General features: G+C 42.2%; 1 protein-coding gene and 1 long non-coding RNA gene across 3 annotated transcripts; one reads left to right on the top strand and one right to left on the bottom strand.

Moving 5' to 3' along the window:
- Positions 1 to 1230, top strand: LOC115160853 (uncharacterized). The gene is made up of 2 exons (XR_003869130.1): positions 1 to 191; positions 1122 to 1230. It is a non-coding gene; the product is annotated as an uncharacterized LOC115160853 (long non-coding RNA).
- On the bottom strand, positions 376 to 26813 carry LOC115160852 (ly6/PLAUR domain-containing protein 6). Of its 2 annotated transcripts, none has more exons than XM_029711332.1 (5): positions 26435 to 26813; positions 7148 to 7321; positions 3971 to 4069; positions 3091 to 3221; positions 376 to 2506 (listed from the first exon to the last, which is right to left on the bottom strand). In XM_029711332.1, the coding sequence occupies exons 2-5, from the start codon at positions 7263 to 7265 to the stop codon at positions 2333 to 2335; spliced, it is 522 nt and encodes a 173-aa protein (XP_029567192.1). In that variant the 5' UTR covers positions 7266 to 7321; positions 26435 to 26813; the 3' UTR covers positions 376 to 2332. The 2 variants fall into 2 exon arrangements, with proteins under 2 accessions (XP_029567192.1, XP_029567193.1); XM_029711333.1 differs by lacking the exon at positions 26435 to 26813 and adding an exon at positions 15347 to 15699.

Here is a 26813-nt window from a genome sequence, read left to right as displayed (position 1 = left end):
TCACGCTAGGGCTTGGGCTGCAGTTGCTGGAAACTCTGCAATCTGTGGGAAAAGGACGACTGGAAAACAGGGGAATAACGGTGAAATCTTTTTGTGGGACCTAAATAGTAATGGCATGCAGCAGCATTATAAATAATGTAACATCTATCAAATGATCCTGACAAAGGAATCACCCACTGATTCCTACTATGGTGAGAGCGAAGCATTCAACTGTTTAACTTAAGTGAAATAGCGTGCTGATTCTCTTGTCTGATAGTATAAACAAAAATGGGTATTCAGGCCTAGTTTGGTCAGACCATTGGTTGAATATGGTATCCAGCATCACAGTAGTATTTTTGAGTCACTCAAATAACACTTATCTCATACACCATTGGCTAAGTGGTCATGTCTTCATCTTTAATATGAAGTTACAAAGTCCTTCACATCTATATATACAATTATGTACAAAGACATTGCATATACAAACGGAGATGATATTTACATAACATCAATTGGCACATGACTTGATAAGATCATGCACTTCTTCCATGAATTGTACAGCATTTATTTAGAATGAGTTAAGGCAACATCTGGCATGATATGTTGGCATTCAGGTCACAGTACAAAAGTCCCGGCAAAATATTTTAAAGGGAAAATCTAGTATTGCCTGATTGGTTTAAAGGGACACAACATGTTATAGCCCTTATGTTACCCCATAAAAAACGAAATGTAATTTATAAAATGTTAACAGAGCAAACTACAGTAGGTAAAAATGTTTGCTTTCTGTAAATCATGCTTCACTGTCTTCCTCTTGCTGTTTGGCTGGAGTCCTACTGAACAGACAGTGTGGGAGGGAGGGAGGAGGGCAGACCTGGGTTCAGATACTATTTGAAATCTTTCAAATACTTTGATCGTTTGCTTTAGTCTGCCTGAAGTACTATATGAGCATGGTTTGCCATTTTGGGACTATTCTATTGGTCCATTAAGCCAAACGATGATTTAAAATAGTAAATGAACCCAGGTCTGGAGGGGGGAAGTGACCAGTCTCCTTTATGTCTCGGGCGGTCAGCCTAAATAAATCAGAAATCCTGGAGAACAATAACACTGTATTTGCTAACTCTGCATTTTTCTCGCCGGGCCAGGCGACCACACCGCCAACAGAGAGTGATGGATGAGAAACATGTCACAGAACAGAGCACAGTACAAACATCAGAGGGACATGTCACAAGAACGTACAAAAACATTAAAACAGTTGTGAGAAAAAGTCTCCTGAAGAGCACGTAGTGTCAGTAATTAATTGTGTGCGCACAAAGTAAGTCATTTATTGTTGCCTCTCACTAAAACTGCAATGATGAGACATAAAAACATTCTATTTGTCCTACAGTTACAGTACAGCTTCCAAAGCCTAGGCCAAACAAAGTGCTGAACTTAGGTTATGTGGGTAGCTGTATCATGTGGAAAGTCAGATTTATTTTTCATCATCGGTAAATTTTGAAGCTAAAATAGACCTGTAATTAACTTTGATCCTTTTTTTAGGTTTTGAGGAAATAGTCTTCCCACAACAGAAACACCAAAGGGTTAAGTATTTGTTTGATAAGCGCCCGGCTCTCTTTCCATGTCGGTAAAAATACTTTCTGCATACTAGACGTAAAAGGATGAGCAGCGCCTATGTCATCCGTTCCTGCTGGAAAATAAAATATGTAGTCTACACTTACATGCTATTATATAAACCTACCGGCGTAACGTTTCACACAGACATATTCACCTTCTAACAACAATGTTCCATAAAAAAATAAATACTATGTATATGTACATATGTGTCAAACATACAACATGGGGTACTGACTCACAAATGTGAAAATGTAAAAACATAAAAACGTTACACCAGACAAGTCCTCATAGAAGCTGAAGCTGTTCTTCAATTCTTCCTCATCGCTGGGAAATGTTGAAACTCTTACAGTATATCGTCTACTGACGAATCCAAACATGCCACAACACATTTCAAGGTTTACAGTTTCCCCTCCTTCTGTCTCTGTGCAGAAGACTGGTAGGGGGAGAATTATGTCATTTCATACTGGGATGTTTATTAGGTTTTATCCTTCAAGATTGGCAGCCATATTGCCTGTGTTTTAGAAGCAGTATCAGTGTCCAGTTCTAAGTGCACATTTTATTGAAACCAAGCACAATGATGAAAGGGAATCAAAACTGGATTCCTTTTTAATCAAAAGGAAAATAAACTGTCAAAAACTTTAGTGAGTACTATTCCATAAGGTTTAGATTGAATACATTAACAGTTGGATCAGGCCTTCAACTGGTAAAGAAAATTGTATATGTCAGTATCTCTCTCCACTTCTCAAACATAGCTGGAGATGAGGAGGGTGAGGAAAAGGAGGCAGGATATTAGTCTGTAGCTCTGTGGGATTCCTGTGGTGCCGCTGAGTGGTGAGGTGGTGGCGAACACAGCCTCCGTCTCATTCCAGGGGAGAGGAAGGTTACAGATATTGCCCTCACAGCACGCTGCACAGACCTAAAGGAGAAAAATTGAAACCTTAGCTACAACACTCGCGTGCGTCTTCTCTGTTCTCCCTCTCTCTCTCTCCCTCCCTCTATGTCTCTCTCTCTCTCTGTGTGTCTCTCAATGGGGAATAATGCAGACTTCCGAGGTAGTGAAGACACACACCTTTCACTGGGGATTAGAATGACAGGCTACTGAGAGAGAGCAGTTTCAACCCTTCTCTTTATCTTATCTGGAGCGAGCACTTTGGAGGATCTCCGGATTAACTCAAAAGCACAGTTAAGTGGTGGTGACTGGGACAGGGCCGTAATACAAAGCGCCATGTTCACGTTGCCTGACCCTGGCTCTGACCCCAGTCCAGATTTGACCACCACCATAGCCTGAGATCCAACCATAAACTTTACCCTGTTGGCGGCAGTTTGGCTACAACACCATCTACCTCGGTCTACGTCATGACTGACAAATTCCAAGTCAGAAAAATGCCATGCCCGCAGTCAACTAGAATAATTACGCCAGAGAAACCCTTGCCCCACGTCATGCCATTCTAACCTCCCAACACTAGGCTCAACACTATTCCCCTTGTTCCCACTCCTCACCTTGTTTCCTTCATGGTCTTCTTCAGAGCATCCAGTAGAGAGGCAGTCCTCCAGAGCCACACAACGCTTTGTCACGGAAACACTGTCCCCCTCCACGTCCATCTTGTGAAGCGTGTAACAATATCTGGTCTCTGTTGAGAATAAAGATAGTAAATAAGACATATTGACCTCTTGCTGTAGCTACCACATTTTGCTTAGCATGGACGGATATTGAGTTAAGTTAGAATTGAGAGAAAAGCTGTACTTTTCTGCTCATAGGTCGTGGGGAAAAACACTATAGGCTACCTGCATCTGACCCTTTCCTGCATTGAAGCCTCTGCCATACGGTATCTGATATATTCCAAAAGCTATACATGACTGTATGTCACTTTTGGTATCAAACCTATAAAACCTGGAGGAAAGCCAATCATACCACATCACAGAGAGCATTCCAGGGAGTTTTGGTCAAGTAGTGCATGTCTCTATCCAACGATCTATGAGGCTATTATTTATACAAAGAACGTGTATTTTTTTTTCGGCTAGGCCAAGAGTAACTTATTAGTCTTTAAGAGCAAGCTGTAAATCTGTCCGATAGAGGTCGAGCCAAGCTAACTCACTAGCTATTTATGAGCTAAACATGTCAACAGCAGGGTGACATATACTTAATAATACACCGAGGCCTCCATTGAAGGAACAGAGCGGTAATTTACAACTTTGTGGCAGCACTCAGAGAAGGAAAGAATGCCTAATCTAAATACAAAGTAAGAGTAGGTCCTCTCTGAAAGCAGAAGGAGTAAAGAATTAACATATTATTATTACTTAATGAGTAGGGCTTGAAATCATACTGTTGTTATCAATGGTGCTGAAAAGAAAATTGGTTTTCCCTAGTGGTTTGACTCACCTTGTGGGCAGTACAGGTCTGGCGCCCAGCGATTACACTCGTAGTTGTCAGGTGCCTCGTCACATGTGAAGCACTTGAACCCGCCTGGGAATGGAGTGGCTGTAGAAACATACACACACACACTGATTAAGAGTCATGCCCAGGGCACTGGGACATGCATAGCCAGTCACACAGCCATAACCAACATACGCTTAGCCTAAGTGAACAGAAGTCCTGAAACATTGAATAAGATTAGCACGCTTATGCTAAAAGCTGGGTTAATAATAGTATTAGTTTATGAAATCTGTCCAGAAAAAGGTTTAACTTTTTGATAAATAAGTTTGGAATGCATGGAACGCGTTATTTTGGATTAGTAAAACAAAAATCACTCTTATAACATGGACTTTAGGGAGGGGAACTCAGTCCTTGCACCAACATACTGTACATAGTTTATGACTAGTAGTAATCTATAGCTCTCTCACACACACTTGTTCTGATAAAGACTTATATTGCCAAGTGCAGTTTACCCCATGCACTCAGTGAAACACTAAGACTAATACCATGCAGCCCAGTTGCTGCCTCCCTTCTCTATGCATTGTCCCCAGAGGATGGAAAATGTCCATGGTGGGCCATCTGTTGTGATCAAACGGATGAAGAAGCTGTTAGTCTTTCCAGTTTCACACCATTAGATTAATCTGATTGGCCCCTCCTCCACACCGTTCCCCAATGATAGCTACAGGTCTGCAGGTCAGGCAAACTTCATTCAGAACACAAAGCTTGTTGCCAATCACCATGGCTACATCTCAAATGGCACCCTATTCCCTATACAGTGCACTATGTAGCCCATAGGACTCTGGTCAAAAGTTGTGCAGTATATCGGGAATAGTGTGCGATTTGGGACGCAGGCCATGATCCCGCCTTGCCTCGCCACTGCTAGCTAGACCATGACCCCTCCCTCCATCTCCCAGGATGTCTGGTTAGTTACCACTCCCTAGCAGCCCTCCCACACCCACACACAAAGACAGACACACAACTACGCAAACACCCTGTCACATGCTCACATATGTACATAGACACGGACACATGCGCGCACACACACACATATACACACACACACACAATCTACCAAATCCCCACTGGGACTAGAGGGGTGGCCTCGAGCTGACACGGATATCTCCCGCAGTATCCCGGAAAGCCGGCACGGTGTTAACCTGATCCCGGGAGTTCTGCCTCTCTGTGATGAAAGAGTCACAGATCTTAAGAGATTTTTTCTCTGGCTACACGGGGACCTGTTTCTGAGACGTGGGAGGGCTGACCTCTAACATGCCCGCTTCCTGGGGAGAGTTGGGGTTGTTTCAGACCCTAATCTGGGAGCTTATACCTAGCATATGCCCCTCTACAGAAGCCTATAGTGACCTAGTCTGTTTGTTGCACACTGACTGGGGTAAGTGGACTTGCAGGGGGTCTGAAAAAGGGGAAAAGACTGTTGTACAGAGGCCATGTCGAGGCAACTTAGCTTATCTACTGAGCTAACAAACTAGGAAAAAGGCCTTTAAGAGGACTTGAGGTGTGGAGCAGCAATTTACCAGCTGTAATGTGACTTACATGACTTGTAGTTATTTACCATTGGCCCTATACTGGCACGGGTACACATTGAGTTAAGACAGGGAGGAAAGGTGGGAGAGAGAGAAGGGGGGAGGAGAGAGAGAACAAGTTGTTATGGAAAGCAACCATTCCTGTGGCTCGGGAACATGATCTAATTGACACTGAGGACCAATTAGTGAGTGTCCACATTCTGCCCATGCCGGAACATTCTGTCCCGAGTCACAGGGACAGCCAAAGGACAACAATCAATCAGTTACCCTCAGCTGAGTCTTGTTGGTCGTCACTGTCACGACTCGGTTCAGACCACTAGAATTCTAACTAAGATAACAGTCACTCTCCATAAGCATTCCTTAGATTTATTGATCATGTGTTTCATTGTTTCAATCTGAACTGATTCAGGAAATATTGAATAGACGTTAATAAGATATCTATGCCATTTGCAGTTGGTCTTACAGTTACGGTGTAGTATAGTGTCTCTATTGGGGGGGGCTGAGTGGAAATATTGCTGGGCTAATGTGTGGATGAGACAAAAGAAGGCAGAGGGCAGAAGGCAGTGACAACATGGGTGACTGTGGGGCGTCTGACTGTGCCGGGTAGCTATGCATGGAGTCACATGACCCCATACCTCAGATCAAAGAGCCTGGCCTGGTGGTGGAGAGGGGAGGGAGCAGGCAGTTGCTGTGCCAGCTGTAGATCTGTCTGGTTTGGCTTGGGATCACAACCTCACTGGATATACACCCCTAACAGCTATTCCTGAGTAGCATAGCCTCTGACTGACTTTTTCATAACTCTTAAGGGTCAGTCAAAATTGGAATAGAGCAGTCTATTAAGGTTTGGGATGAGCAGCAGTTATGAGGGATGGAAGAAGCAAAGGGGGCTCATCTAACGAAATAGTCTCATCACAAGACAGTAAAAGTGTGAGTGTGTGTGTGAGAAAGAGAAAGGGAGAGAGACATAGAGAGAGAGAGAGAGAGAGAGAGAGCGAGAGACAGAGACAGAGAGACAGAGGGGCCTCTCCTCCATTAGAGATGGCCTGTAATAACAGACTCAGTCTAATGACAGCTTTTACAGGGGACTGAGGGGCTGAAGGTCTCCCCCTAGCCCTAGTTTATAAGGCTTACACATTCTCAGAGAGAAAGGGCTGGGCTACATGAATATATGGACGTGGCTTGGCCAGTTGATTAACAGTTAAAGCCGACAGCGGTACCTGACTGACCGTCTCAATTTTATCCCACCCAGTCACTGGGATAATAGCAGTCCGGTCACATCATTGACGATGTTAGCAGAAGTGGGATCTCTGAGTGCAATAACAGGTGCTGACTGATCTACAAGGCATCCAAATTGCATCAGACCAAACCCTGGGCATTTTCTTAGCTTGTCGGAATAATTTAATACATTTAGTCCAACACAAACACCAATTCCATGCAAGTCAGCTGCATTTTGGACATAGTGAATTAGGTTACAAGAAGTTTACAGAGCTTTCACGCTATTAGTATTGGATGTCTAGAAGCATATCACTCTCATCTGGGAAACTGGGACACCATCACTCTATTAAATACTTTTGGTCATGAAATAATAAAGTCTGATTCTTACTTGAGGGATGGAGGTAGATGATGTCCTGTTCTGTAAAGTCCTTTGATTGGGCTGTTTTCAGCCAATCAGCGATGACCGTCAGCAGTAGGACCCAGGCCACTGCAGGCCAGGGTTCCATTGCTGGCCGCGGCTTCACACATGCAGGTCTCTGATTGGACAATCACACAAGGACACCTGCAGAGGAAAGAGAGCACACATTTAACCCAATTCTTAGTTACATTACCTTTTTTTAGTCTATGCGATAGCATGTTCGACTTTGCACAATTTACTTTGTTTCATTTCAAAGAAAAAATAAGCATATTTTAAAAATGACCATCGATTTGGATTTCTGATCAAAGCATCCTGACTGCCTATCCTAACTACATGGTACAGTGACCATGGGAGTCACCAGCCCTTTTGGAAAAGACAGAGGAAAGCCCTGAAGCCCTGGACATCCTCCAATCAGCCACCAGACCAGAAACAACAGAGCAGTGTTCATCATTAGGTCTGCATCCAAAATGGCACCCTATGTGGGGCACTACTTTTGAACCTGGTCAGGCCGTGTTCCCATTTGGGACACAGCCTGCATCTATTATCCCCTAGTCAAACATCTCCTCATTAGATCAATGACACCAGTCAGTCTGCCAGGGACCAGACTCTCATGCCTCATTAGCCCTCATGCTGTCTTGATTCTGGTCCTGCTCAGTCTTATGCAATGAGAAATGAATAACAGAGTTAGGCATGAACAAACAGTTGGGATAGTAATAAACAGCTACTTCTGTGTGAAGCATCCAAATCAATAGAATAATTACATCCAAATGTATATGCTGGAGATCTGCCCAAAGTTTTACCTGCTCACAAAATGATTCTCGAACGGTTCTCAGCTCTAACTCTAATCATACTCTGTCCTGGTTGCTTAGATCAACAAAAATAAAATACTGTTCAAGGGTACAATGTCATATTGGACAAATCTACTATGTTTGAAGATTGACCAATACTTGAGGACTGAATGTCCAAATAAATGCACTTCAACCATACATCTATCTGGTCCTCTCTAACCTGTCAGTGGAAGAGAGTGGAGAGTACTACTGTATTGTTTAGTCATAGCTGAAGGGGTAGATAAAAGGCTGTGTGTACCAATAAGGCCCTCGAACCTTCGTAATTCATGAGGAGAAAGGCCCCTTTGGCATAGACTACTATTTCTACAGTATACAGTGTATTCTTCATTGATGGGCTGCGGCCTGCTGGGGATGGTCTGTGTTGTGAATGCTGTGAAATTGAAGACCAGGAGAAGAGAGCAGGCTCCTCAGAAGACCAGGAGGGTAGCAGCCCAGCCTCCTGGACAACAGAACAGCAGAGTCGAGGAGGAGAGCGGCTGCATGTTGGGTGAGGAATGACTCAAAACTCAAACATGTAGTACCTGTAAAGTGTTATGTTTCTAACAACGTCATCGATATTAGAGTCAATTTTCTTTCAATCGTTTACATGTTCCTTTTTTCAGTTTTTGTCATTTTGTGTGGGAAGGGTGGGTGGAAACTGAAAAGGTGTGGTATTTTTGTTGTTTTATAAGTGTGTCTTGTTGTTTGCTGTTTATGATATAAAAAATAAGAAAATAAAAAGTACATCTTTATTAAATTATTATTATTTACTTATTGATTAGTTGAATTTATTCTTTATAAGAATACATCATTTTTTACCAATGTATCAACTTCTCCAGGGCTCTATAAGGGGAAAAAAATAGGTAGGTACAGGTATTTTCTGTTAACTCTGCTTTTACCACAAGTAAAGAAACAGTCTTCACTGAAATATTATTGGTTTGTTATTTGTTTCTAAACTAAATCCTTATACACTTGTCACCACAAGACATGAGAGGGAAATATGATTTAATCAAAAGTTATTCAGGATCACTTATAGAATCACTGCGGCTGTCTTTGTCTTCAAAGCCTGAGGGATAGTGATGTTGGGTGACTGCCATTGGATTGATGTGTCACCATCACTATCACAACAAAGGGAACTACGCTTAGCCTACAGTTTTAGACTTAACAGTGACAAAACATAGGATTCCCTGGCAACGTTAGAGGGGGAAAGGTGAAATGACTACATTAATATGTAGTGTATATTGTATTGCCTGTGTCCTTGTGTGTCTGTGTGAGCAAGGTTAAGACATGTTGTTCTACCATTATGTGAGGATCTCCCTTGACTTTCTCAGACAAGATTGCTTAACGGTCTGACCAATGAAATACCCAGTTACCCACAACGTGCCCAATACAGACAAACCAGCCTTACCCAGACACAATATTGTGACATTCATTAGGTTCAGGAATTCCTCAGCAGAAGGAGACGGTGGTCTAGTCTAGTCTCACCACCAAGGCCCATGTTGTTGACCCACTTAGGGATTCTGGGTAGATGTTGACTTCTCTGAAAGTCTGAATAATCACAGTCACATTGGAGGAGAGTTCCAATACTCTTGTTTTCACCACAGAATGGTGAAATGGCCCTGACCTTCCAGAGAATGGTAGAATGGCCTGACTTCCATTCAGTGTCCTTTTCCTAGTCTCCCAAACAGGTCCGAGGTAGCCAGGGTAGATGGGGCCTCTGTCCCTTGGGAAAATCTCATTCCAGAGCCTAGAGCACGGGACACAGCCTGAGAGGTGGGAGACAAGGCTCGTCCATCAACCCTGGGGGAAATGTAGGGGTTGGCTATAGTGTAATTGTGTTCTCCTCACCCTGAGAAAGACCTTGGCCCATTCTGTCAGAGCGAGCTGACAGGGATACAGAAGAGTGCCTGGCCACGGGACAAGGGATAGCCCTGTGGTTGGTTGTTGTATTCTTTAAAGAAAAATTTGAGCCATTTACACATTTGTCACATATACTTGACTCAAGCAATTTGTGTGGCACAACAAGACACAGAGAAGGGTGCAAAGCAAACTGATTAAGGAACTGCATTTGAGTAAGATGTCTCACTCCTAAGATCAATGCAAGCAAGAAACAACAACAAATTCCTCCGAAGTTCACACTTAGTTCATTTTCATCTGGTAATATCTGACACCCCCAGTCAAGCTGATACTTATTGGCATTAGAGGATTTACCTCTGAGCCTCACTAAGTAATTTTAGGATTAGCTCTCAAAGTCAGCTGACTCAAACTGATTAGTGTGAATGTACTCACAGTGCTCCATCAAACCAAATCAAATATTGCTCACAAATAGCAGCATCGCCTTGAGACTTTAAACTTTGAAGTCTCCTGTAAGCCATCTTTTGTACGGACCGTTGCCTCTTAAATCAGCCGGTGATGTCTTTAAAGGTCCAATGCAGCCATTTTTATCCTAATATCAAATCATTTCTGGGTAACAATTACATACGTTAATGTGATTGTTTTCAATTAAAATGGTCAAAAAGAAACAAAAATAGCTTCTTAGCAAAGAGCAATTTCTCAAGCAAGAATTTGGCTAGGACTGTCAGAGTGGTCTGAGTGGGGAGAGAGAACTGAAAATAGCTGTTATTGGCTGAGAGGTTTGGAACTTTCTTATTGGTCTATTAACTAATTTACCACCTGGTGATGTCGCCAGACAGGTCAAAATTCCATCCCACCAAAACAGGCTGGTCTTTTCAAACAGCTCTTACACTAAAAGGGGATTTTCATCATTTTCACAGTATTATTCCAACCTCATAGTCTGGAAATATGTATAAAACACACGTTTTTGACTGCACTGTGCCTTTAAGGACAGGTGTACAAGGCCATTAGAGTTCTGTCACCCTGGGGAGTGATAAAGCACTTTAATGTAATTTAACCAACCAGCAATATCTCAGACCACAGCCACACCACAACCTTTTACTCTGAATTTCCTCACCTTCATTATCAAACAAAGCTGCTCTACTGTGTTTAGTGATGATTGGGATTTGTGTTGTTTATGAACCTTGAGGCAGGTAGCTAAAGGTATTGTAACACGGGCCAATGAAATCTAAAAGTCTGAGCAAATAATCTTTATCTCAGGGTGTGGCTACACTGACACACTGTTGGATTTTCAGTGCACCAAAACAAAACATCTTTCATTTTCTGGGCTCTGGCTCATACAGTAAGTACTGTGTGTATACTTTCTCTTCTTTGCTGCACACTGCTGTTGAAGAGATAAACACAATTATCTTATCTTACCATGCTAAGTCAGCTTCTTTTGTTAACTAATGACCCTGAGCAAACATTTTCAGTCACTATAGTCTGAGCTATTAGCAGGGTACCTGATTTATGAAAACAATATAATTGTTTGGTGTGGGGATTGTTCTGTGATAGAATCGATAGGACAATGCTGTGATTGTGCTCTAGCTTTGCATATGAAATTATGTAAACCATTAGGGCATGATGAAACAATCTTAACACTCAATGTAAGTCTGCAATTATAAGATTTGATTTGAATAGAATAAGCAATAATGAAGAGTACACGTTGCAACAGAGCCATCACGATGAGAACAAGTGTGTTCAGTCAACTGATATAGGCCTAGACAAAGTACTGATATTTTTTTACTTTTCCTGTTGAAAAACGATATTCCACAAGTATAGATACAGTAAAGTACACTAATAGAGCAGAATAGGGTTTTGTAAGACACAATTGCAAAATTCAAGGGTTTGGCAATTCAAAGAGTTGTCTGATGGTTCACTCTGATGTCATCTGCCTCCCCGCTTGCTTGCGGGAACAATATAGGAGCAATAGAGGACAAAAGAGGAAAGCCCCCCCCCCACTTGTGCTATGTCATGAGGATACCTGAACCGCCTTATTGAGATGTGCCTTTTGTTAAGTAAATCAGGTGATAAATGAGGTGCTAGGGAGCTGGAGTGGATATTTAATACTACAAGACAAAACTCTAACATAGGTTGTCAAAGCTGTCAGGAAAAAAAGAGAATTCAAAAAATGTGCTGAATTTGCTGAACTGCGGAAATCGAGCCTGAACTTCACTCTTGACCTAATCTCTACAACCACACTCTCCCCTTAAGCAGCACACTAACCTGTGGATGACTGGAGTGAACCCTGTATGGTCATCTGTTAAGGTAAAGTGCTTCAAGCTCCAGACCATAACATCCCATCCGGTTTGGCCATAATAATGCATCTAAAACACGTTGATGGCTGTGTTACAGTAACTGTAAATAGGATAACATGAACATTGGCAACGCCCCACTGCAAAGTGCAAAGGGAAATCACGAGGGGTTGGTCATGGGTAGGGGGATTGTTTTATTATAATTTGTTATATTCAACACCTGAATCAGTGTCTCTCAACTTCTTTCAAGTATACTTGTTCATTACGGCTCTCATGCACACACATAATACTTGCAATTTCTACCTTCAATGTGATGCCAGGAAAACCACTACCACAAAACACAACATATGCCCAGAAGCTGTGCAGAGTCATGGCCCCTTGTAATGCTCTACCTTCTGACCCCCTGGACAAGGCGCTGTGGCACTCTGTAGCCACGGTGGACTGCATTGAGTTTCCTCCCAGAGATTGTTATCATGGCAAAAGCTCCACAGTGTATTCAGGGAGAGACCAAAAGAGAGAAGTGTACATATCAACCAGCAGGAACCCTGACCCATTTCCTGTTTCCTTTTCCTGCTACTATAACAGGTAGAGAGACAAATAAATGAAACAGACAAATACATGAAGACTAGTCTTGGATGGACCAAGAATGATAATCTGCAATGCTAGGATAACTTTGACAGACCTGTTGTATAAAATACTGCACTAATACATAATGTATAAACAGGTCAAACGGGCATCCTTTATACAAATATTTTTAGACCATTTATTTAGAAAAATTCCGCAATTCCAGGATTCACCAGTTTTGGAGTGTTCAGTAATTTATTAATTCCATTATTTTAACAGATGGAACCACTTTCTCAGTAGCACATGAAGTCCTTAAGAGGACTGTTGAACTGCTAAAACCAGCCTCAAAAACTATTGACTGATCACAGGGCTGATGAGGCAGATCAGATGAGTGTTTCTGATATTCACCAGACTAACCTCTGCCTCAACCTTTACTCTGGGGATTGCAAAATAATAGCTCTTTTATGAATGGGGAGAAAGCTAAAGGACACAAACAGACAGGTATCCCATTGACATTGGGAGTGGGGACAACGGTCTTATTTCAACTCTGCAGGTGTCAACCCAGAAGCTAAAGGACATCTTATTTACCTTCATCTCTCTGTGAGGATTCATATTTAACATGCTAAGGTACCTCTATCTCTCTGTGAGGAGTCTAGTATTACATGTTACATGCTAAGCCATGTATGTGTCAGCAGGTGCCTCACTTGACTTTGGAGGAAACAAATGGACAAGACTCTGACAGAAATGGACAATGATCGAGACTGCTCCAAAATAGTTTATTTACAGACTTCAAACGGATAATGGAATTACAAAAGGAATCGCCTACAAAATCAGGGCCAAATTTAAAACTAGCTAAAAACTTCCCACAACCTGTGCCATTATTCAAGAAAACAGATTTCACATGACATTTCTCCCCATGTCTTCATCTGTGTTGGAATAAGCACTTGGAAGTTTTTTACAGTGACAGATTCCTCTTTGATTCATGCATTAATAACGTGAGATAAGCATCAATCCTTGATCAGACACAGTTCATAGAAAATCGTTAAAATGTTTCTCATATTTTTTTTCATAAGACAATAATTAATGGGTGGTTCAGAAAGGCAACCTTCCAATGCATGTCAACCTTTCAGTCAGGAAATGCTTGGAGTGGAACAACTTCAATCGTACCAGCCTCTCTAAACCTCTGCCAGGATGTCTGCCATAAGCTACACCTGTCGTCAAAGCCTTCATGCCTTTTGGCGCGCAGTGCAAATGGAAGCTGTGGTCTTTTGTTTGTATTTAGATTTAGAATCTTCTCTTTTCTTTAACAGGTCTGAAGGGCGGGCTGATAGACTGTTGTTTGGCAGTTGGCATAGCCATAGAGGTAATCACTGTTGAAGGAGAAGAGGAGGAACCTAGACAGAATCCATCTTTTCTCTTTTTCTAACACCGCGTGACGGTTTCATTTTTTTGTTTGTCTCTCCTTACTTATTTGTCTGTGTAATATTTTTCACTCTCTCTTGCTATCAATTCCACAAGATGGTGAATCTCACTCTGAGGTGACAGGTTAAATGGAAAAGCATCACTCCGGCCTTTAATGAATTTGAAAGTGGTCCCATTTTCCAAACCCCTCCCTTTCAGTTTGACAAAATAGCAGTTTGTGGCAACCGACCACTGATTCAGGATTGTGGCTTTAAATGCAAACGCAAAGGGTGTGTGTCTGGGAGTGCTTAAGTTTAATTAGCCAGGAAGTGTCTGTGTGTGTGTGCCTGCTGTGAGAGAGGTCAATGGGGTAGTAATGAAGAAAAGCAGCATTTATTACTCGTAAGATCCCTTTCAGTGCCCCACATGGCCCCAGGTGAGTAATGAATAGCTCCACATGGTTGTGGATATTGGAGGAGGGAAAAATGATTATCATTCATAAACCCTATCCATCATACTGTACAACGGCAGTGCTTCAATTGGATATCAGAGGAGGGAAAACGAACCCCATTCATCACACAACAACACTGCTTCAATTGGATATCAGAGGAGGGAAAACGAACCCCATTCATCACACAACAACACTGCTTCAATTGGATATCGGAGGAGGGAAAACGAACCCCATTCATCACACAACAACACTGCTTCAACTGGATATCGGAGGAGGGAAAACGAACCCCATTCATCACACAACAACACTGCTTCAATTGGATATCGGAGGAGGGAAAACGAACCCCATTCATCACACAACAACACTGCTTCAACTGGATATCGGAGGAGGGAAAACTAACCCCATTCATCACACAACAACACTGCTTCAACTGGATATCGGAGGAGGGAAAACTAACCCCATTCATCACACAACAACAGTGCTTCAAACCTCTCCACGTGTGACTCTCAACGAATCAAAGAACTACCGGTTCTTACTACTAGCATGTTTATAATCCTTTACCAACTTCTACACATTTGGTGACATATTATCCAGTCTACAGAAAAGTTTGTGGTCATACGCACATCCTTAAAAACATAGGTGCTGGGCTAATAAAGAAGATTAGAAACAACAATATTATCCAGTCTTACCAATGTTTCATTTCGTTACAGATGCACATAACAAATTAAGAACAGAATTAAATCTGCCTTGCCTCTCTACAACTGGCTGCATAGTATACCTTGTTGTCTCGAGGGAGGATGACGCAAAGTCATCCCATCCCAATCTTCTTTCAGGTCAGTGCCAAAGTAAGACCTAACGTTCATATTACTCTGAAGCCCAACCCAAAATGCTTGGGCCTGAGCCTCCTTGTGGGTGAGAGCAGCAGGAGTCCCTCTCTGAGAGGATGCCAGCAGGGTAAGGCAATCTGTGGCCCGCAACACAATCTCCTGGGCTGAGCAATGACCTGTGAATAATGGTTCCTCCCTTCTGAGAGAGAGAGAAATGCAAATCACCAGCAGTCTAGTGACTCTGAGAACTGGTCTGACCAGATTCAGAAAAAGAGGGAGGGAGAATTGGTTGGACAGGGAGGAAGAGAGGTATGGGAGGGGAGAGTGGTGAGCAGGGTTGGGTAGGTTACTTTCTAAATGTTACCCGTTACAGTTACTAGTTACTGTCCAAAATTGTAATCAGTAATGTAATTTTTGGATTACTTTCTAACTACTTTCAGTTACTTTTGGATTACATTCCCTTAAGAGGCATTAGAAGAAGACAAAAATGATTCATCAAACACATTTGGTGTGTCATCATAGTGGTCACTGACTTGCACCTTTTTTTCAACACTGAATTGAATGTCATTGAAAAAAATGAAAGATGTCATAATGTCTTTTTTTTTAAACATCCTTTCTGAATTTAAAAGTAATCCAATAAGTAATCATTTGGTTTTTCAAAAGTACCAGTAATCTGATTACAATATTTTTAGCTGGTAATGTAACTGATGTAACAACAGCTTTTTTAAAAATATATATAATCATATTGAGGTTCTTGCTGCAAGCTTTTCTTTCCGTGCTGCGGGCCTTTAATAGTGCACATTTCAACAGCGTTGTACCTGGGCAGCAGAGTGGTATAAAATATTATAAACTGGGTGGTTCGAGCCCTGAATGCTGATTGGCTGACAGCCGTGGTATATCTCGGGTATGACAAAACAGTTATTTTTACTGCTCTAATTACATTGGTAAACAGTTTATAATAGCAATAAGGCACCTCGGAGATTTGTGATATATGGCCAATATACCATGGCTAAGGGCTGTGTCCAGGCACTCCACATTGTGTCGTGATTAAGAACAGCCCTAAGCCATGGTATATTGGCCATATACCACACCCCCTCTGGCCTTATTGCTTAAATATAACATAGAAAGCTACAGTATGCTACAGTAGGAGAGGTTTGTCAGAACTTGCCTGCACAACTGAAAAAAAGCTTGACAAATCTATACAGTATGCATACCTTTTGTCCCTTAACAAATCCAATTATGCCATTCTTTCAGGACGATTCAGAGAAACAAAGTAAAGCTGATTAAATGCAGGGCTGACAACCGCAGTCGAGACAAAGCCCAAGCCTCCCATTGATTCAAAAGTGGCAAAACAAAACGAGACAATGCTTCATCAACATGGACTGTCCGCTCTTATTATTTGCCATATGGCAGCAGCCAACGATGCCCCTGGCCCTCTGGTAGTCTATCCCACAAAGCCTGTGGTTACATCTCAAATGGCACCCTATTCCCTATATAGTGCACTACTTTTGACCAGGGCCCACAGGGCACGGGTCAAAGTAGTGCACTATGTAGAGAATAGGGTATCATTTGGGACTTACACTGGGACTTGGGAGTCGGAGTCAAGTCGGATCAGAATCACTGGCTGGCTAATTGAAATCCTACATGCGACCAGCACAACCCTAATCCAGCAGTTTTCTTTTGAAGTGCTCCAAGTCAGCTGTATAATTTTTTAATCCCCATCTCGACGGTTTGGCGCATATGAAGATCCAGAGGATTAACCATGTAGCTGGTACTCACGGGGGGGAACAGGCTGCTGGCTACTGCCAGAAAATGCCATGGTCAGGAATAAAAGGGCGTCCACTGTACAATAATAAAGCAGCGGAATGTTGCCTGTGTAGATAAAAAACGTATTGCACTTTCCCTTGGCTTTAACATGACACGGGATCTGGCTATTAGTCCATTTTGATGTTGGTTTGGTTCGATTACTAAACAATAATCACAGTTTTGGATTTCGGTTTTGATTATTTGGGTTGAATGTTGTAGCAAGACAGAATAAAACAATGAATAAAAGTCACATGATGGTAGTGACTGCCCATTACTGCTTATGACTTATTTCCCATCTTTTATTCACATTATTTTATTTTAATAAAGTATTTCAGACGTTGTGTCTATTACATTTGTTTCATTTGAGGATTGTATTATTTCATTCCAAGTCATCCTCTCGTCTCTATAGAGCTGCTGCTTATGCTGTCTGACAAAATCACTATAGTTCTTCAAAGTTCTTGTAGTTCTTCAAAGTAAATAAGGCATACTTTTATGACTGCAGAACACCAACTATCAATCACTTAGATCATGTATTTTCAGGTAGAGATACATTCTGAAGCAACAGCTGCTCTCTATATCCCTTCACGATCACACATTCTTCTGTCTTTTCAGTAGCAGGCGTAAAAGAAACACAAGACTGGACAAGTAGATGCGCAATGGATTATGGTCGTTGTAGTTAATTACCACGTTTTATGCGCTAAACTATGTCGAATATTGGCCTGTTAGAAACTAAAACTCCCTACTACATCACACAGCTCAGGCTGGATCTGATTTGTCTTTAGAGAAACTGTGCAATGTGTGCAATGAGCTCAGAAGAAAAACGTACGAAATGGAATTCAAATAATTGAACCGACGTAAGTCAATTATTTATTTTTTAACACTACCTCAGACTGCAGTCACACTTATGATAGACATAAACTACGGGATAGTGCAGATTTGCACAGTAGTTTGAAATAGTCTGGGACTGTAATAATATAACAGCAGGAAAGAGAAGCTGGATCAAATGAAGACTCAATGGACTGTATGCCTCAACAGTTATAGTCATTATAGTCAATGTTTATTTGTGTGGCTGTATTTGCCACTATGTGCCATTCAATTGCTAGTGAGCAGGCTAGTTATTTACTTTAGATAATATAGGACACCACTCTATTTAAAGGAGCAGGGAACATTCAAATGTGTCCCAAAGTTATAGTCTTACTGCAAGGGATTGGTCCAAGTGCAATGTGATTAAAGCTTAATTTCCTTTCAACTTTATCCCATTAAAAGGAATGCATTAAAGTATTTAGGCCCACATAAATCAGATTAACTCAAACCCTGTCATGACATCATGTAACAAATACCAAGCGAGCAATTGTCATAATTAGTGTAATTTTCCACATTTCAGAATAATGACCTTTCTCCCAACATTCTGTGGTTTCTGGCCTGTAGCTGGAGTTTTTCTTTCAAACAAAGCTTGTCAATTTGCCTGCATTTATTCACGGCAAAACATGGCTTGTGTTGAGTCCAAATAAAAATAAATGTGGGTGTGCTTTAGTATTGAATTATCTCTACGACATACACATAGCCTATAAATATGAATACAATAAATAAAAGATCATAAAGTGACCACCAAAAAAGCCTTTCATTTCAAAGCAAATATGAGCAGAATTAAACAAAGGCTATAGGAATGCCAACATTGAAACAGAAGCCGTCATAACAACTCACGTGGTACATGCTGTTTGTGTACCGTAAACCACACAATGTAGGGTGGCTACCAAGCAAACAGGAAAAGCTCCCTGGGAGGTCAATACAACTCACAATGGAGGTCTCCATCTACTGTACAAACTGGACCACTTGACTTTAACTGTACCACTTTAAGGATCACAATGAGACCCTCCCTTTCATCTCTCTCTCTCTCTACTATTCTACACAGTGCTCAACTCCCCCCTCTCTTACCACAGTTTACATGTACATGGGCCTTGCCTATCGATCAGTCAGTGAGACAGGCATCCATGTTTGCGTCCCAGTGTGATGTGACGTACAAGTGCTCCTATCCTACACATAATGCTTTAGCAGGGGGCTTAGGAGAGGTGCAGTCAGCCCGTCGCCCCCCTCCTCTGGGACATACCAGCTCTCCCACATTGTTTGGCTGGCCTGTGAAGGGGCTAAAGCCCCTGCATGAGAAACAGAGGGTGCAGTACACCAAATCTCTTTGAAGGGTGGCTAAGACGTGTGAAGTTTTTGATACGGGACCGGGTCCACGAGGAGAGGAGGGGTGACTGTGACTGAGGCTGACGGGGGGATAATGTACCCCGTGACAGCTGCAGAGGGGTCAGACTCAGAGAGAGGGGCTACAGGGGTGGATCTGATCCCCTTGAACTTGAGGGTGACATGAAGCCGTGGGTCCAGTTGAAAGGCAACATGGGAGCTAATTGGGATTTTGGAGGTGACTGTTTTCTTTTTCATCTCTTTTGTCTTAATAGAGGTACTAGGGACGGCACAAACCACCCTGGCTCAAAACTTTTCACACCACATACACAGGGAGGGCATGGACTGCTGACTTTAAAGGTTGAATTAGGTACCCCTTCTTTGGTGAACCCCAGGAGAATGAAGAAATGTACAGTACTCCATTTAAGAATGAGTTCAACTATGAGAAGCTGGTTTTGATTGTCTACGTTTGAGCTTGATTGAAGTTTAGAGACCAACAATGGTAGGACTGGGTCTGGTAGGAAGACTGGATAGAAGACAGGACCAGCATAAACCACCAGTCAACGGTCTATAAAAGACAGGAATGCTGAACCTTTCCAACCAGAACTCAACAAGTCTCTGGTTCTCTGATTTACTCCCTGGCAGGCTGTTGAAGTGACCGTGTATGTAGTCACAGGAGACCTTACATCGCTGATCTTACCTGTCTTATCTTACAGAGAACTCATTTCCCTCAGGAAATATGAGTGGTTTAGGACCACATTTTTGTCCTTTCTTCCCAACACCAAAGTCTGTCAAAAAAAACACACAATTAGACACGGTGCATAAAGCTTTAAATGCTATGCTCTGTAAAGGCCTGACTTCAAAGTCAGAATGACTGGCCGCTTCGTTTTGAAGACAATGACCATGTAACCTGAGGAAAATTGGACTGATCGATTCACAGTCAGGAAAAACAGCTTCAAGCAGTCAATTGAAGATGGGCTTAAGTATAAGAGATTGAAATCCCCTAAAATGGGACCTTTGGTTATTGGCAATACTGAGGTCATGGAAGGGAATTAGCATTTTACTCCAGAGATACATAACTGATTATTGAAGTATATGCAGGCTTGGGAATTTATTAAACAGAAAATAATACAGACAATTGCTTTATAGAAAGGAAATTAATGATAATCGTAATTATTTGGTTTTACTGCCTTTTGTGTGGCAGAACATTTTTACAGTTACGTTGCAGAAGAAAAAAAACATGGATTTTACTACTACAAAGCATGAATTATGCATAAGACACTATCTAATCACATTCATGGACTAAAAGTGCTGAACTTCAAAGAAAGATCATCAAAAGACTATCTCAAGGGATGTGGTGAGTGTATCTCTGGTTGTAGATAGTAAAACCGTGCCCCTTTACACTCCGATCCATTCAAAGTGTTGAGCAGGGTGACGACGTTGCCTGCATACTAAAATAGAGGTTAACCAACCATAGCCCTAGCCTAGATGCTGTCTCTGTTCAGCCACTCCTTGCCACTCCTCATTTACTAGAGACTGGCCTTTCATTAATGAGCTCGAGGAGATCAGAGGATTTCATCCTAATTCTTTGGCAAATGACAGGAGTGGCAGGAAGTGGAACGTTCGCTCAAAAGACTGGTAACCAGACTGCCATTTCCCCATAACATGGGAGGGACTACAGTATATATGTCACAATGTGTGAATCAAAGAAGGTGAATATGACAGTGGATTTTTCTGCTTTCCTCAAGAAGCTCTGACTTATTTTGTTATCTACATTAGAGTCTCAGATTTCCTTGGGGAAAACATTTAGTTCAAAGTGTTCCCCAAATGAAACATTTCGCCCTGTTCTCTTCTCCGCATGTAGAAATGTTATTCTCCCTCTTTGCTTTCATCTGTATTTTTAGTCCTTGAAATCTCTTCTTCATATTTCACTGCAATTTAAATTCACTTTTTCTATCTACACTCTTTGATTAGAAAATGCACAGCATGAAATCCAAACACAGAACATTTAAATCAGTTGAAAATGTAGGATGTGTCATTCACAGTTTCAGCAGATTATGGTAATCAAGCACTTAACCCCAATATAACAGGACAAAAAAGAGACAGCAGGTTCACCCCAGGATGCAAGCTTCTTCCAGGCACACAGTGGCGTGAGGGAGGCTGTGTGGACAAATCGAATACATCTGATCACTAAACCACTAGGAAAGATACCAAGGGGTGATAAGAATCCAAATAAATCTGAACTGAATTGAATTCTGCAAGGCCACACCTCTCTGCAGCCATGGGAAATCATTCCAGTAGTTTCCTACAGCTACCAGGGAACAGTGCCTTGTTCAGGGGCAGAATGACAGATTTTTACCTAGTCAGCTCAGGGATTCAATCCAGCAACCTTTCAGTTACTGGCCCAACACTCTAACCACTAGGCTACCTGCCGCCCCAGGGACTATAAAAAGTTTGGGAGCCACTACTCTAGGTTAGAAGGGTTTCTGACTTAGACAACTCAGCGGTGCTCTCGCAGTCACCGAACATAAAGGTCTGGTAGTAAAAGTCATCCATGCGTTTAAGCTACCACAAACTTTGCTGAATAATTCACAGAGAGCAGCATTAGCAGCATATCAGAGACGGGGATATACGGTAGCAAGAGGGAACCACATAACCTACAGTAACCCTTGTTTAACACATTTCCAGGCTACAAGTGTTGTATGTTATGTACTTGAAATTAACATTACAGTATACATAAGGGGCTCCCGAGTGGCGCAGTGGTCTAAGGCACTGCATCTCAGTGCTAGAGTTGTCACTACAGACACTCTGGTTTGAATCCGACCATAGGTCGGCGCACAATTGGCCCAGCGTCGTCTGGGTTTGGCCAGTGTATGCCGTCATTGTAAATAACAATTTGTTCTTAATTGACTTGCCTAGTTAAATAAAAAAATATATCATTTGGAATTGGCACAATAAGAAAAAAGCCCCTTTGAACCCAATTAAACTAATTTGTGAATGATCTGGCTATGACGGATGCCCTGGAGGAAAACTAACCAGGGACTGGCCTAGCTATGGAGCAAGCCTTCTCATCTCTGACCCTGTCCCTGATCCATCCCTGTCCCTGATCCTATTGACAGCTTCTCCTCAGTGACACCCTGACTAGAAAGTGGAGAGAATACCCCGCTACAGGCCCAGTCTCTGAGGTACTGGAGACAGAAAGCCACCAGGATCCTCTCTCTGCTGTGCACGGGCTGGCTGAAGGGTTAATACTGGTTTAAACATCACTATCATAGCTCAGAACTAGTCCACCACTGACCTCTCCTATGCTGTGACCCACTTGAACATCACGGCGATGACAAGTGTGCAATAGTGATTTGCGAGGGCAGCTGAGAAGTTCCTGAGTCTCCTTATAAAAATGTGGAGTATTTCCGTTTAATGTCTTTAACAGTCCAAAGAGCCAGACATACAGACAGAGGGACAGAGAGAGGGAGAGAGAGAGGAGAGAGAAAACAGAGTCGTCTAAAACAGGAAGAGATAGAGATTGACCCTTATATAAAATGTGGACATTAACCCTAAAAAGGATGTGTGACCAAGGAGTTCTCTTCATGAAGTGAAATACAAATATCATAGGCCACATGTCTGTCAGTAAAAATCACAGGAAACTTTTTCTCACAAAAAGCTCTTTCTTTATCTACATGCTCTGGTCTGGCATCCAGGTCTACACCGGGAAACAGGGGTGGCATGTTCCACAATGACTCCCTGTGTGCGCGCGTGCATGTAAGAGAGAGAGATGCAGCACTATCACCATTCTTCTCCTGTTTTTTTCCAACAGCATTTTGCCACTGAGGGTAAATTACTGCAGGTAACTCTGATACTGTAGCTGGAAGGGAGAGACAATTTACTACTGAGAAAACAGCCAACAGCGCATTCTGGCAAGACCAACACAGAGTTGAGTGCACCTTAACAGGCCTTATTTGTCATGTGTTTGCATGCAAAAAGGGACGGACCAAGGACCAAAGGCACGTTACACAAGCCATCCGTCAACCTAGTGGGGAGGCTCAGCAGTAGGGCTGGCTGTGCCAGTACATGACTGAGTGAGGGTTCCCATAGCAGCCCATTACCATTCACCTCCACCATACCTGTACTATTCAGGTAACATCCCCCATACTCTGTCTGCACCTACCGAGGATAATGACCCATATACCTGCATCCTCTGTCTCCACATCCTTGTTATTAACCACATCTCAAATTATACCCGTGTCCCCCCATACCCCCCATCGCCATCCCCAGGCGTCACACACCGCTATGGCCCCTGCAGGTGTCCCTGCCTACATCTGTCTTTGCCCAGCCGTAGAGACACGTCACTGGTACCGGCGGTGTCGCTCAGGGTCATTGGACCAGTGGCAGTCACAGATCTGACCGGGAGCACTTTCAGTCAGAACACCACATAATGGAATGTGTCCAAGCTAATGAGGCGGAACAGAGCGTTCCCCACCTCACATGATGACAGTCCATTTCTCAACCTTGTCAGGGGACACCTCACTAATCCATCACACAGCAGGGTCGATCGGGTTGTAGATCTATCCATCAATGACACAGAGGTAGTGCAATGTTAATATACATTTTAATTATGGTGCATACATAAGCCGTAGGAGAGAGTGCATGAAACTGACCCAAAATGTAGATGTTCTGTTTGATAGATGGACTGTTAAACAAATCAATCTGAAACATTTTGATCCTATAAGTCTTGCTAAATGTATTGATCCAAACATCTAATGTACAGTAAGTAGTATGCTATTACACTGAATCTCATCATATATTTGACAATTGCATTCCTGAAAAGTACACCAAAACAATGTATCAAGTTATTATGCTCTTTCAATACATTTGTGTTTCTCAGTCATGATCTAAAACTGAATATTCATCTCAATCCTGCGAGTGTTCCGCAGCTCCAGCAGCAAGTGATTTCCGTTGATAGCAAGGCGGGCGGCCCATACATACAATCCCCCTGAAATGGGGCCCAGGGGACCCCATGCCTGTTCTTGCCACGCGTGGGCATCAGCCTAGTGCTGCAGAGCAGAGCAGCCCACAGAAACACACAGTTTACTGGAGGACTCAATTCTTTCATCTCAAAAACTCATTTCTCATGCTCTATTGTTATGCTGATGGCCTCCTAACAAAAGCATGCATTGCCCCAACTCACACGCCACACGATTATCAATGAGCCAGACCACAGATCGAGCTTCACACCAAATAAAATAAAAAATAAAATAAAATGTTATTGGTCACATACACATGGTTAGCAGATGTTAATTGTTAGTGTAGCGAAATGCTTATAGCAAAATGCTTAAATTTAACCAACTCTTCCCTTATTCAGATCAAATATCAGTTTCCTCCTTTATTTTGATCACATACAGCATATGCATCAGTTCATAAGAAAGGTCGTCAGTGATGATGTGCTAGGGCACAGATTGTTAAGGATAGCTTTTACAGTTTGTCCTTCTATCTGTGTCCTTAGCTAATATACTGAACCAAAATATTACTGTCTGTAATAAAAGGAAAAACTTATTCCGATTGGCTGGGCCTGGCTCCGAGTGGGTGGGCCTATGCCCAGTCATGTGAAATCCATAGATTGGGATCTAATTTATTTATTTCAATTGACTGATTTCCTTCTATGAACTGTAACACAGTAAAATCTTTTAAATTGTTGCATGTTGCGTTTACATTTTTGTTCAGTATAGTTGACACACAGATGAAACTTCAAGGAAATAGAGGTGGCAGAAAACACTGTGAATGCCTTATTTCACAAGGATCAAAACAGGGTGATAACTATGTCTATGTAACAGCAGGGGGGAACCTATGGTCATCACCAGTTATTTTCCTGACCACCAGATTTGAGTGGCACCCATACATGGAAGATGAAGGGGTAGAGCACAGCAAGGTGATCTAAGCCAAACCGACAGAGCTACCACACCACAAGCGCACAGAGAGGAGCAGCCTAGCAGGAGGGAGCAGAGCAGGAGACTAGGGCAAGTCTTTGGCCCCCAGCAACCTCTGCTCTACAGAATATGGAGCAATGAGAGAGACCACTCCCAAACAGATGCACTAAAATCCACATAGCAACAGCAGCAAGCCCCCCTGTGAACAATGCCCCCACCTCTCCACTACTGAGGCGGTTACAGCCAACCTCAAACCTCTGGCTTCCATAGATGCGTCTGTCTGGGGGTAGGGAAAACAATGTACATGGACAAGACAAGGGTATGGGAGCCTCCATGCACCTGCTAGTCTACATTCACATCCATTGCAATACTGAGTTCCTTTTCCACAGTGGATCGGGACCCTGGTCTGTAATACTGTCCAAATGTGTGAAATTAAACCTGCATGGAATGGCATTTTGTACAATCTGGCAGAGGTGTGGTCCAAATGGAGCTCATAGTTTCTATTCCTTGAATACCCCAACCTCTTGATTTAGGAACAGAAAATGTGCAAAATGTTATTGGTTTCAATAGAAACTAGGTAATAATTGTGTAATAATAACGTAACTAATCTGTAGCCTAGCAACTATATTGTGGACAATCAGACAGTCCTTTGTTGTTCTGGGAGTATCATTTATTAATGTCAAACAAACAAAAACAGCCTTTCAAATATATTTCATGCTAGTCAAATAGAATGTGTCACATTTATATTTTACTCAAATGACAGGATACATTTTCTCCATCCATAAAGTAAGTATTAGTCATGCATGGATAATATTTTTCTCTATTCTGGTCATCATGTTATGGTCTTGATACAGGAGAATGGGGGTCAAAGTGGGTCTACAAGAAGAGCTTAAATACAACACAAAAACAGTGCACACTGGATACAGTTTCATAGTCTATTGCACTTGGCTTTTCTATTATTTTCCATTTTTGTTATATTCATTTTCTTTCTGAAATTACAAATAATGCATCCAATTCTTTCTTGGGGGGCTCTGTTTACCCCTGTCACCGCACAGCCACTCTATCGTCGCTTATTGATCCCATGGAGTATTTGTAGTTACTAAATAAACAAAACACTTCACTTACTAGGGATTCCTCCTGTAGCAGTCCAACTTCACCCTAGGTCCCAGCTTTTGAATAGTCCACGGCTCTAAAACAAATGTACACTCCTCCGTGTGTTGCCTTTGCGGATTATTGCACGTCGGTAGGTCGGTGTATTGGCTCTGTGACTCTTTGACGTCTTGGAAATGGAATACATTAGTTGACGACGGGTGGCGGGAGGCGTGTTCAATGCCGACTGGGACAGTCCCAATAGGCTGCGCATCTCGATAGTAGGTTCACATTCAAATCAGGAACACAGGACAGACACCACACTTTCATTTAGCCTTTCTCTTATTCCTCCATTTGATTAGAAATAATATTGCAGTTGTCCTTTGAATGCTAAAATATTTATCCTTAAAACTAG

The sequence above is a fragment of the Salmo trutta genome, chromosome 24 (assembly GCF_901001165.1).
Source record: "Salmo trutta chromosome 24, fSalTru1.1, whole genome shotgun sequence".
Taxonomy (NCBI): domain Eukaryota; kingdom Metazoa; phylum Chordata; class Actinopteri; order Salmoniformes; family Salmonidae; genus Salmo; species Salmo trutta.
Note: the sequence above shows the minus strand (reverse complement) of the source record. Positions and strands in the feature narration are given on the sequence as shown.